Source organism: Theropithecus gelada, chromosome 12 (assembly GCF_003255815.1).
Source record: "Theropithecus gelada isolate Dixy chromosome 12, Tgel_1.0, whole genome shotgun sequence".
Taxonomy (NCBI): domain Eukaryota; kingdom Metazoa; phylum Chordata; class Mammalia; order Primates; family Cercopithecidae; genus Theropithecus; species Theropithecus gelada.
In genome coordinates, this window is record NC_037680.1 from 108,448,313 (window position 1) to 108,461,193 (window position 12,881).

At 46.3% G+C, this 12,881-nt stretch overlaps 2 protein-coding genes across 10 annotated transcripts in view; one reads left to right on the forward strand and one right to left on the reverse strand.

The window, feature by feature from the left end:
- Positions 1-5,905, reverse strand: part of PDE6D (phosphodiesterase 6D) — a 61,980-nt gene extending 56,075 nt beyond the window's left edge. For 2 of the 3 annotated variants that reach the window (XM_025404522.1, XM_025404520.1), the window contains exon 1: positions 698-1,343. In XM_025404522.1, coding sequence (XP_025260307.1) covers positions 698-747 — 50 coding nt within the window. In that variant the 5' untranslated portion in view covers positions 748-1,343. Of the gene's footprint in view, positions 1-697; positions 1,344-1,443; positions 1,525-5,691 lie in introns of those variants that run through there. The other variant, XM_025404521.1, reaches the window with a different exon arrangement.
- COPS7B (COP9 signalosome subunit 7B) overlaps positions 1,303-12,881 on the forward strand; it is a 28,525-nt gene continuing 16,946 nt past the window's right edge. For 3 of the 7 annotated variants that reach the window (XM_025404513.1, XM_025404514.1, XM_025404515.1), the window contains exons 1-3: positions 6,016-6,171; positions 8,170-8,347; positions 10,969-11,044. In XM_025404513.1, the coding sequence (XP_025260298.1) occupies positions 8,186-8,347; positions 10,969-11,044 (238 nt within the window). In that variant the 5' untranslated portion in view covers positions 6,016-6,171; positions 8,170-8,185. Of the gene's footprint in view, positions 1,519-6,015; positions 6,172-8,169; positions 8,348-10,968; positions 11,045-12,881 lie in introns of those variants that run through there. The other 4 variants (XM_025404516.1, XM_025404518.1, XM_025404517.1 and 1 more) reach the window with 4 other exon arrangements.

Consider the following 12,881-nt stretch of genomic DNA (forward strand, 5'->3'; position numbering starts at 1 on the left):
CTGGAAAGGAAACTGAGGCGCTGAGGGGGAAGCAGTGACCAATGCCTCAGAAGACCAAGAGTGTTAAGACGAGGTTGATCTCGGACTTCTCTTTCCCCACCTCCCCCAACTACTCTAGCCCTGGAAGAAGCCACAAGTTTGGAAGAGAAGTTGTGGAAACCAGACGGGGGTGGGGTGCGGTGCGGTGGGGGCCCTGAGAGAGTTTTAAAAGCACTGGTATTTGTCCCACACAAGGTCGCCCGCTCCAAGTCACTGTTCCCCACTCCTCGGGTAGGCTTATAGCCAAAGAGGCTTCTAGACTTCAAGATCAGCCCACCGCGCCCCCTCAGCCCTTCCCTGCGGGCCGCAGCCCCCTCCCGGCCTCTGGGTCCCGGCCGGTGATTGGAACCCAGCCGGTCTCTCCGACAGCGTTTGCGACGCCCGGCACCTCTCGCAGCCCAGTACCCCAGGCTCTTCCGTCCCCACCCGCCACCCCCTGGGGCTCCCGTCAACGTCCCCTTCCTCCCTCAGGACGCCCCTGGGGGCGCTTCTCGCGCCTGGTCCCGCCGGGTGCTCAGCACGCTTTTCCTTTCCTCTCCCCTCCCGCGGCCCTCCTTCCGTGGGGCCCACCTGGCGCGGCCCCCGCCCCCGGCCAGTCTCCTCAGTGAGCAACCGCCTCCCAAGTCCTCCCGGCCCCGCCCCGCTCCCGGGCGGATACAGTTTGAAGCCCCTCAGGATCTCCCTGGCCCGCTCGTCCTTGTCTGACATGATGCGGCGCTCGCCGCCCGCGGCTTTCTCACTCTGGTCGGCGGAGCCTCGCAGACGGTGCCCAGGAGCCGAGGATGGAGCCGCAGCCCAGCTTGGAGACCTCGGGCGAGCAGCCGCAGCGGCCAGACCAGGACCGGCCTCTCTCTCCCCTCAGCTCCCGCTCCTGATCCCTTCTCCTTCCCCCTAGCCTCGCAGTGCCCTCCTGGAAGCAATGGAAAGCCAGCTTTGGCGATTGGCATCCCAACCAGCCAGTAGGAGCGCGCTGCGCCTTCGCAGGGGGACTGTTAACGTCAATGGGAAGGGCCCTCCCCGGGAAGTCCCATAGGACACAATATTCATCTGGTGTTATTGCCTAGAGTTTGTCCCAGCGGAGTGTTGGCTTCGGATCTGCAGAGGCTTTAGGGACCTGCTCCCGCAGCTGAGCACACTAGCCATTCGAGACGGCAGCTGGTTGCACTGTGCTACGCGACAGAGAGTATATTTCCCAGCATTCCAGCGGCGCACTCGGGGGACTACAGATCCCAGCGCACCACAAAGAGGTCCGGAGACTACAAATCCCAGCATCCTCTGTACTCGGTTCCTCTGTAACTTAGACTCCAGTGTGCCGCGCAGTGTGCGCAAATTCACAAACCCGCCCGCTGAGTTGGTGGTTTCGGAATCCCGAGACTTGAAACCCAGCGGGAAGACCCTTCTCACCGTCAAAAGAAGATGACAGCCCGCAGAGAGTTAACTTCTGTTTACATGGAACTCAGACATCTTCTGCAAATCATGGTAAGGCTGCTAACAACAAACAAAAACACTGATTAAACCGTGAAAGATAACAAAATGACTTCTTCAAATCGTGCCTGTTGGTCTGAGGCGCCTTTTACGTGTTTTTCAGGGGTTTTTGCTGTATTCCTGCTTTGGACTGGGAGAGCTATGGATTGTATACTCAGAATATCAAAACATAAAGGGACTTTGCTAATCTACCCCGTTGTTACGTATGAGGAAATTGAGGCCCAGAGAGGCGAAGGGATTGGCCACAGATCACAGCAAGTTCGGGCAGAGTTAGAATTCAGCCCTAAGTCGGCTGACTTGCAGTCTGGACTCTTTGCGCCACACTAAGGAGGTGATATTTTTAGCAGCATAGCAATGTGAATTATTCTCCTTGAACAGTTTTCCTATCCAGTGTTGAAACACCCAGAATTAGGTAGCATTTATTTGGTGGATTTCTTTCAAGTGAGGGAGTGTGATATTTATTTTCAGCCTAGGTAGGACTTGGTGTTTTGTTTTTTGCCACTCAAGGTGACATTTAATGTGATTTCAGGAAGTAGGTAAAATTGCAGTGTGAGCCACGGTTTCCTTGGAAACCTCCTCTGTCCTTCTCTTGGCCTTCCTTCCTCTGCCTGTCCCCTCTTTCACCCATCTGGGAACTCACCCAATTTTTTCTTCCATGTAATTCAATAAATATCTTTTCAGCCTGTTATTTGTCAGGCACTGAGTGGGTAAAAGGTGAAGGACATGGTCACTGCCACCAGGAAGATAAACATCTATTTAGGGAAATAAGGAGACTCCACTGAGATTCAAGATGGAGTGTGATAAAATGGCATAAAAGAAACGACATCAGAATGCTAAGGAGGCCCTGATGAAAAGGTTAGTTGCAGCTGGCAAAACTTTAATGGAGAAGGTGGCATTTGGACTTGAAGTTTTTTTCCATGTTAAAAAAGTTTTTTTTTTTTTTTTAATGAGATGTGACATACAGTATGGGAACAATTTTTGCATAGGTATACACCCTTGTCCCCACTACCCAAATCAAGATATGGAACATTTCTAGCACGCCTAGTGCTCCTTCCCAATCAGTATTACCTCCTTACATATTGAGATAATCACTCTTCTGACTGTATCACCATAGATCAGTTTTGTCTGTTCTTGAATTCCAGTTAAATGTAATAATACAGTATGTACAGTATGTGTCTGGCTTTTTTACTTTATCAATATTTTTGTGAAATTCATCCATGTTGTGTGTAGCCTTTTAACTGCTGAATAGTATTCTGTTGTATATATATACCACAATTTACCTTTCCACTGTTGGTGGGCATTTGCGTTGCTATTTTTTGGACTATTACTAGCAAAGCTGTAGCGAGCATTCTTACATGTTTCTTTTTGTAGACACTTGCACCCATTTCTAGGAGAGGAATTGCCGGTGTGTAGGGAGGTTATGCACATGATCAGTGATAGTAGACATTGCCAATTTTTCAAAATGATTGTACCAATTTACGCCTTTGCCAGCAATATGAAAGAGTTGTAGGTGCCTCTTATCCTTGTCAACACAGGATTTTTGTTGTCATTTTTCTTAATTGTAGCCATTCTGGCTGAATGTGGTATCTCATTAAGGTATTTATTTACATTTTTCCTTATGTTGAGCACCTTTCAATATGCTTGTCGGCTAGTTGAACGTTGTCTTTCCTGAAGTGCCTATTCTTTTCCCGACTTTAAAAAATTGGGCTTTCTTCTTATTGATTTGTAGTTCTTTACAGTCTGGATATAGAGTTCCTTGATACATGCTTTGCAGATATCTTTTCCAAGGCGTGGCTTGTCTTTTCATTCTCTTACTGGTGACTTTTGAAGCAAATTATATTTTTGAGGGATGGGGTCTCTGCTATGTTGCCCAGGCTGGAATGCAGTGGTTATTCACAGGCACCAGCATTGCCCACTACAACCTCGAACTCCTGGGATCAAGTGATCCTCCTGTCTCCGCCTCCCAAGTAGCTATAGTAAGACTATAGGTGTACTCCACTGCATCTGCCAAGCAGAAATTCTTAATTTTAACATAGTGCAATAGTTCCATGTTTTCTATTATGGTTAGTGTTTTTTGCATTGGATTTCAGAAATCCTTGCTTTTAGAGTTGGTAGGTTTTTTACAGGCTAATAAAAGAGCATTCCAAAAAAGAGCAAGCTTGAGCATAGGCCTGGTGTCTGAGAGGGATGGTATAAGTTGTGCCGGGCATGGGAGTTTGGACTGTGAAGGGGGTGGGGTGCGACAAAGCTAGAGGACTTAGGAGGGAGGCACACTTGGAAGGGCTTTCACTGCAGCCATGGGCTGGGTGTGGTGGCTCACACCTGTAATCCCAGCATTCTGGGAGCCAAGGTGGGAGGATCACTTGAGATCAGGGAAGAGCAGCTTCACCAACATAGAGAGACCCCATCTCTAAAAAAAAAAAAGAATAAATTTGCCAGGTGTGGTGGCCCGCACCTGTAGTCCTAGCTACTTGGAAGGTGGAGGTGGTAGGATCCCTTGAGCCCAGAAGTTCAAGGCTGAGGTGAGCTATGATAGTGCCACTGCACTCCAGCCTGGGTGACAGAGTAAGACTCCGTCTCTTAAGGGAAAAAACCCAAAATACTAAGTCCAAATTGCAGCCATGGAGTCTGGACATTATTCTGGAGGAAGTAGAGGCATTGCTGGAATTTCTATGAAGTCAAACTAAACTCTGTTGTCTTCCTCTCAATCCCGTATTTGTCCCTCCTCGTCCATAGCCCTGTTCACTTAACACCAGTTCCAGACAGCTCTGGTCTCCCAGGACAGAATCCTGGCTGTTATGCTCCCTCCCTCTCCTTATATTCAGCTGGTCACCAAGTCTTATAAATTCTACAGTCTAAATGTCTCCAACAGTGTCCCTTCTTTTTCAACCCCAATTGCTACTCCCTTTGTTTTTGTTCGTCTTTTTGAGATGGAGTCTCAATCTGTCACCCAGGCTGGAGTGCAGTGGCACAATTTCGGCTCACTGCAACCTCTGCCTCCTGGGTTCAAGCAATTCTCATGCCTCAGCCTCCAGAGTAGCTGAGATTAGTAGTGCATCACCATGCCCGGCTAATTTTTGTATTTTTAGTAGAGACGGAGTTTCGCCATGTTGGCCAGACTGGTCTCGAACTCCTGACCTCAGGTGATCTGCCCGCTTTGGCCTCCCAAAGTGCTGGGATTACAGGCGTGAGCCACCGCGCCCAGCAATTGCCACTATGTTTGTTCGAGATCTCACAATGTCTTATCTAGAATAAATCGGTCCCCTCACTGGAGGTTTTCCCTGCCTCCAATTCTCTCCACATCCAGTCCATTCCTAAAGCACCTAGCATGATCACTCTAAAAAGGCAATTAATTATTCATACCTCTTCTTAGCTTAAAAAGCCTAAGTAGTTCCCCAGTACCTGGCATGTGGATTCCAAGACCCTTGATGATCTGACTCCAGCTCTGTATCCCTCATTTCTCACTCTTGAAAACCCTGGGGTCAAACCACTCTGGGTTTCTTTTTGACATCAGTATATGCTGCACAGTGCAAACCTCTGTGACAATGGGCACTACTCCCCTTTTTGCCTGTTTTTTCTTCCCCAACCTCTTGTCTTCTGTGCTTCCAAAGTGTTGTCATATCTTCCTCATAGCATTTAACACATTGGAGCTTTTGAGGGGAAGAACTTCGTTTTATCTTCATATAACTTTCCAGGACATAATAGGTGCTAAAGAAATGTTTTTGAATAAATGAATGAATTAGTTGGTGCTAGGCTCCTTTGCTTTTGTCCTAATTTCTGCATTCTAATGCACGACAGGCAAATAGGGCTGTTTTTCTCTCTCATTTTCAAGACCTGAAAGACTGTAATGTATACAGGAATCAGTTTAAGTGTTCAATGATGTGGCATTTCTTAGCCATCTTCCCCGGGGAGTTGGTAAGCACCAGATGCAACGCTATCAATGACATTTTGGTCATAGAACCTTGTTGGCTTAACCCATCTCTTGCTTATTTTAAAACATTTTCTGAATAGAGGTAAAGAACATGGTCTTCGGCCTCAAATAGCCTGGGTTCCAAAGCAAGCTTTGTCACTTTCTGACTTTAGGACGTAGTTAATTCACCTGAAAAATGGGAACAATAATACAAGCCATAGTTATGAGAATTCAACGAGATAATGCATGTACTGCACCTGGCACATGGAAAAACGCTCAGTAAGTGGTAGTTAGTAGACTTAATGTATCTCCGTGCCCAGGGGTAGCGCAGTAACCATGGGGAGCTCCTGAGAGACAAAACGCAGCCTAAGGGGAGGATTTGGGGCCCGGGAGGGCGATGGCGACGGTTGGGCCGCAGTACCGACTAGACCGCATTCGTCTCCTCGGGCGCCTAGCCACCCCGTCCCTGCCTGGTTCCCGGGCTGCAGCCTCTTCTCCGCCCCCTCACCCCCACTTCCCCACCGGAGGTCTAAGGGAGTAAACGCGGCGGGTGGAACCTTGTGTGGGCGGAACGCGAGTGCAGCGGTGGGAGGCTTCCGGGGGAGCTGCACGGGCGACGGGTCGGCGGAGGCAGAAAAGCGCCGGACGCCGGGGTGATCATGGACGCTTGACAACCTGCGGGCAGGCGCCGGCAGGCCGAGCCAGCGACTAAGAGGACCGAGAGGTGGCTCGGACAGGTAGGAGCTAGCGAGAGGGTGGGCCGAGCGGGGCCGGCGCTCCAGGCTCCGCCCGACGATCCGGCTTAGTGCCCGCCGCCAAGGAAGCCCGCGGCCGTGCCCGCCCCGCCCCCGCCTTGGGGAGCGCGCCCCGCGGCTCCTCACTCCACGCCTGCGGCCCTGCTTGGAGCATACCGCCCGCGGTGAGGTCTGCTGCAGCTTGCGACCCTCAGCATCAGTGCTGTGGCTGTCTTCGCTTTCCAATCCCCAAAGGCTGCCCGTTTGCCCCACTCCGGTCCATCCAAATAGCGCCCTCCCCTGACGGGAATTTATCTTCGCTCTGTGCCTAGCCTCTGGCCCTCCCACTCCAGAAGAAAGCGACTGTCTCCATCTCTTTACATTCTCTGCGCCCACAGGCTTTGCTCCTTAAGCCGAGATCTTTTGAAGGGACAAGTTTCTCTCCATTTCCCTACCCGCTCTCCACCCCCACCTCCTAACATTCAGTCTCTTGGCAGAGATCCCTATCTGTCTCTTCACACGGGTCCTCCTGGAAGGACCTTTTCGCTCCTCCTCTCTTGACCATCACCGACCTCCTTTCTTCCCTATTTCTTCCCTTCTGCCTCATATCCTCTCCTCTTCTCTTTTCCCTTTCCCTTCCCTCCTCAAAACCCGTTGTTCCCCAGCACGTCACTTTTTTTGTGTGTCTGACCGGACCTTCTTAGGTAACCCTGAGTGAGGCGACATGCTTGTTTCTGTAATACTGTGGAAGGTTAACTATTATGTGTGCCTGCCAACACAAAACTTAGTTTCTCTTTCACCAAACTATTCTTCGAATTGTTCTTTGCTCCACTCTACTATACCGTCTTTCGTTCATTTTGTCACGCTGCTGTAATATGTATCATTCTTAGAGGAGAAATCTTACCTGGAACTCCTGTACACTCAGCTTGTAATTAGATTACACAGTTGAGGGACCCTCCTGTACTTAATGTCTTCGGAGCGCTTATAGAATATTTTCACTGTTTTCCCAAATCTTTTTATTGTTTTCTTGAGTTTTTTTTACACATTCTGAAGTCACGTTTGGTTAAAATGTCGTATCAGGAGGAGGCCGAATACAGGGATTTCCCCCCATGGTCTTACACAGCATGCATGTTCTTAGTTTGAGTATGTCGCTGTTTTTCTTTCAAAATGATGTCTCCCTCTACCTGTGCTTACCTGACTTGATTAAATGAGACATCTTTCTTGTTTGGTTTTTTGTTTTCCTTATCTCTCTGGCTGTAGATGGGATTCTGATGACACAGTGGGAGCTGTAACTGATTGCTTTTGCTTACATCTGGTGCCTCTGGGTATAGGCAGTATCCTTTATTTCTTAACCAGAATGTGTAAACGAGGTGGATATAAAACAGCTGCTGAGAAACTCCTGTGTTTTTCTTTAGCTCCTGGTCAGGTTTAAGGACTTAGAAGGTGTTGCCTCTGGAGGAGGGGCAGGTGGAAGTGAAATGACTTTTACAGAGTGTGTTTCAAACACCAGAATTTAGTAAAAGATCCTTTTAACTCCAGGTTGAACTCCACCCATCTCCCAAGGTGGTAATTGCATCTGGACTCAGGAACTGTTTTTTTTTTTTTTTTTTTAAAGACAGTCTCGCTCTATTGCCCAGTCTGGAGTGCAGTGGCGCGATCTTGGCTCACTGCAACCTCCACCTCCTGGGTTCAAGCAATTCTTGTGCCGCAGCCTCCCGGGTAACTGGGACTACAGGCATCTGCCACCAGCCTGGCTAATTTTTGTATTTTTAGTAGAGATGGGGTTTTGCCATGTTGGCCATGTTGGTCTCGAACTCCTCAGGTGATCCACCCACCTCAGCCGCCCAAAGTGCTGGAGTTACAGGCATGAGCCATTGCACCTGGCCTGGTTTTTCTTTATCAACACTACAAAATTAAAGTATTCTGGTGTTTGATTCAGCACTAAATAGGCATAGACTTTGCAAAGGATAAGGAAGAATGACACAATTTTCTTTTGGACAGATTTCAAGGCCAGAGAATGGCAGGGGAACAGAAACCCTCAAGTAACCTCCTGGAGCAGTTTATTTTATTAGCCAAAGGTACCAGTGGCTCAGCCCTCACTGCTCTCATAAGCCAGGTCTTAGAGGCTCCTGGAGTGTATGTCTTTGGAGAACTTCTGGAGCTGGCCAACGTGCAGGAGGTAAGAACGGTTTTCAAACAATTTCTCTGTCTTTGTTCTGAGACTCTCTGTAATTCTCCAGGTTTCCAAAGAATTTCAATGCTGAAGTATTGTGAACCTGTGAGGTACCCTATTGAGAGAGGGATGGGAATTGGTGGGGCAGAGGAAGAGATTGAGAGGATATCCTTGGGTCCTTTTATCCAGTATTTTTATCTCAACTTGGGTAAAATTAGATTGTTGCTAATAATAATCTAAAAGATAGTAAAAAAGTCAAGTTGATCCTGATAAATTAGAAAAGTGCTATAAGCATGGGCTGATGTTTAATAGGGGTAGATTCAGGCATTCTTAGGGACCAGAAACCTCCAGTGCATTATTGATAAGGAGGATTGGTCAGGGACACACAGCAGAAACTTACTGCTATTGAACATAAAATGGACATGAATAGGAGTGTATTTTTCTTGTGGAAAAGGACAGTGCTATGCTAAATGTGTTAGATATGACATGAAAAGCTAGGACGTAGTTCATTTTACGTGTTTGCTTGCTTGTTATTAAAACCTTGGGTATCCAGTTTTGGTCATTGTGCCTCAAAAATGAGAAGATCCATTGAACAGAAGGAACAAAGAGATGTAAAGCAATCTATACTTCTCCACCTCTACTTCCCACTTTGAACATTTTTATTTGTTTATATTCACTTACTTGAGAAAAGTCTGTGAGCATCTTTATTGCTTTGTAGGGTGGAGGGTCATACTCAGGAGCTTTTGGTGGATCGGTGGGGCAGGTCCCCTTCCTCTTCATCCTCACAGGCTTCTGGCTTTGCAGGCTGGTGCTGGCTTTGTGGAAGGCTGCCACGCACTGATCTGGGTGGTGGTACCTCTTGTGGAGCATGTGCCGGATGCTGTTGAGAGTGGCCCTGCAGTTCTTGGTGGTGGCGATTTGCATATAGGAGGTGGTTTGCTTTTGTTAGGCAGTTTATCACCTTCATGACCACTACAACACCTTTGCTGTTGGCGCCACATCCACAGTCAGTTTTAACAAAAGGAGTTGCCGGCCTTCAGATTGTTGGATTCGGAGCTGTGTGTCCGCCTGTTCCTCTTGATGGGGAAACTGCAGCAGTTCCCCACAGCGCAGCCATTTCAGGTGCCCACTTATGACTCCTCTACCTGTGATGGTCAGAGATGAGAAGAGCCACTTTTACTTTTTCATTGTAAATTTTTATTTAATTTCAGGTTTGCTTGCCAAACTCTAATCTCTGTGAGGAGGTCTGTAGTGCTCAACATTGTTTCTTTAGAGCTGAATACATAGCCTGACACACAGTAGGTTTTCAATAAAAATTTAATTTGCCAGAAGTGGAAAATGAGTTTTATGAAGAAAATTTGAGAGAACTGGGTTCGTTTTTCAACACAAGAGATGACCAAAGGGTAATATGTTCCTTCAGGTTCATGAAAAGCCTGCATGAATATGCCAAGTAGTTGTTTTGTAACTGTGGAAGATTGGCTAAGAGGAGATGGTTGGAAAGTAAAGCCAGAAAGGCTTTATTGATTTAGGCCAGGGGGAAAAGTGTTGGAGTATCTGCTCTGGAGAAAATACTCTTTTCCGGCTAGTTTTGTTAATTATGTGTCTGAAAAGTGGGGGCTAGATTGGATGGTCTTTACCAGGTTTCTTCCCCTTCTGATTCAGGGACTTCAGGAGGTTTGTGGTAACCTGAGAAAGTAGCCTGAGGTATTAGGATGCTGGAGTTCTCCATAGGGTGCTTGGCAGACCGCCTTTATCTCTCCATACATTGCGTTTTTCCTTATGTGAGCTGAGAATAAGCTGGTTGCCTTTCAGTGATCTGAAATTATAGATGCATTTCTTGGAACCTTTATTTTTTTAAAGGCTAAAATTGAGTAGTACCACTATTCCTGTTTAGAGTTTACTGGGCTTGGTAAGTTGGAAGGGTAACAGGAGCACGTTTGTGATTAAAAAAAAAAAACAAAAAACTCACCAGTTAACGTAATTGACAGCAGAGAAGTTACAGGCAGAACAGTGGCTGTTTCGTTTTTCTTCTACACATGGCTTTTTGCCATCAGCATCAGTGAAGAGTAAGTAATTTTAATGAACATTTTGATTTGGAGCAGACTGATACACTGGTTTTCTGTCCCAGCCTGGCTTTCTGTCATGCCCTGTGATGTGCTGGTCTCTCCCAGGGTTCATAGTCCACATGTAGTCCTGAAACTTGGAAGCAACCCTGAGCTTTGTTCACTTTGGATTGGTGGTGGCTCATGCCATACCTACCAAGCTAGTATGTAGATATGGCTGCTGCAGTCTTTGTTTTAATGCAAACAGAATCTTGAGAAGATTTGAACTCCTTCCAATGCTTAATGCTTTGTATGTGTGTGAGAGAGAAAAGCAGTTCCTTGGGCATGCTGTGTAGAAAGTAAAACATTCCTGAGGGAGAGATATTAAATTTGGGGCTTTAATAATCTTGTTTATTTTTTCCCAAAGAATCAGAGTTGGAAGAGAGACCCCAGGGGCCAAGTAATCAAATAGTACAGAATAAACAGCCATGGCATCTTTGACACATGCTCACCCGTCCTCTGTTTGAACACTACAGTGATTGGTAGACAGTTTGGTCTGTGGTGAACTTTTTTTTCCCTCCTCAGCTTGCGGAAGGAGCTAATGCTGCTTATTTGCAGTTGTTGAACCTGTTTGCCTATGGGACATACCCAGATTACATAGGTGAGTTGGTGAAGATCCTTCAAAAGACTTGTCTTAATTATGTTGCTCAGTTTGGAAGACCATCAAGGTTTGAGATATAAAGCATGGGGTAGTGGGGAGACTTCTTGACCTGGCTGCCTCCCATTTTGCTGTGCCTGGTAGGTGACCTCACAAAGGGAATTTTCCTTCTCACCTTTTATATTCTAGTGGGTAAAATGGGGACTGTGTGTGCTCATCCACAAATGTAGCCCTTGTTTATTTTCCAGACGAGATTCTTGAGGACTGGTGTTTGTAGGGCTCTTGGAGTGCCATGAAGTGTCAGAATACCCACCTGTAGAATATTTCAACATTTTAAATATTATCAAAATAATACCAGCATATTGAAGAAAATTTGGAAAATAGATTTTTAAAAAGTCACTCATAGGCTGGACGCGGTGGCTCATGCCTGTAGTCCCAGCGCTTTTGGGAGGCCAAGGCAGGCAGATCACTTGAGGTGAGGAGTTTGACACCAGCCTGGCCAACATGGTGAAGCCCTGTCTCTACTAAAAATACAAAAATTAGCTGGGTGTGGTGGTGGGCACCTGTAATCCCAGCCACTCTGGAGGCTGAGGCAGCAGAATTACTTGAACCTGAGAGACAGAGATTGTGGTAAGCTGAGATCGCACCGCTGTACTCCAGCCTGGGCAACAGAGCAAGACTCTGTCAAACAAACAAATAAATAAATGTCACTCATAGTTGTATTTCCATCAGACTTTGGATGCTGGACTTTTTTGTGCCCCTTAAGTTTGTGTTTTGTATTACATAGGTATAACTATGTATATAGTTTTATGTCTTGCTTGTTTCCCACTTATAGACATTTATCCATATTTTAAGTCTTTGTAATATTTTTAATATTTCACAACCTAATATTTCATAATCTACTTAGCCCATTTTCTGTTGTAGGGCATTTGAGTCATTTTAAATTAGAATCTTAAATATTAGGATGAGGTATTTGTGTGTCCAAACAGTAACTTACCTTCTCCCCAAACCATTTTTTTCTGGCTTTCCTACCCTTTTTTAATGGTATGACAGTAGCCTGATACTCAGGGTCTTCTCTACGATATCCCTGACTTCTTCTTTCTCCCTGGTCACTTCTACTTTGTGCGGCTCTCTGACTGGACAGTTTGCCACTTCCTGGTACACCACATTTTTTTCTGACCTTCCCTTTGTTCCAGGGAGTGTGTTCTGTTTTTCTGTCCTCGCTTACTAAAGAGGCAGCATTGCAGACTCTGTTACCAGACTGCGTGTAGCCAGCCTGGCTCCACTTCTAGTTGTGTGTTCGTTGACAAATTAAGTAACCTTATGCAGCTCAATTTCCTCGTCTGTAAAATGGGAGTAACAATATAAGTCCGTTATTCCTAACCTACGTTCCTCGAAGCTACATGTTTCAGAATTTAGAATTTTTGGGACTTTAAAAAGGTAATATGCGCATGCCTTTTTATGTAACATTTTCAGAGGAATGTGGAAACAAGTGGGATAAAAAGCCTGTCTCCGTTCAGGTCCAAAATTCTCACCAGGTGAATTTCAGCACCATGCTTAAGGAAAAAAAAATCAGTTTGGATTTAGTTTGTTGGAATCCAGAATTATGGTTAAGTAATTGAGGACACTTGGAATTTTGTGGGGTGGTTGTTAAGATGAACTGGATGTGTGTATGTATGTGTGGACCTATGTGATCCATAAGATGTAAAGCTTGCTATTTATGTTAGCTGCTGCAGCTGCTGCCCTTGCTGTTACTATCATTTATGGTTACTATTGAAATTTTGTCTCTTCCTCGAGGCTCAACTCAAACTCCATCTTGTCCATGAATTCTATCTCCCGT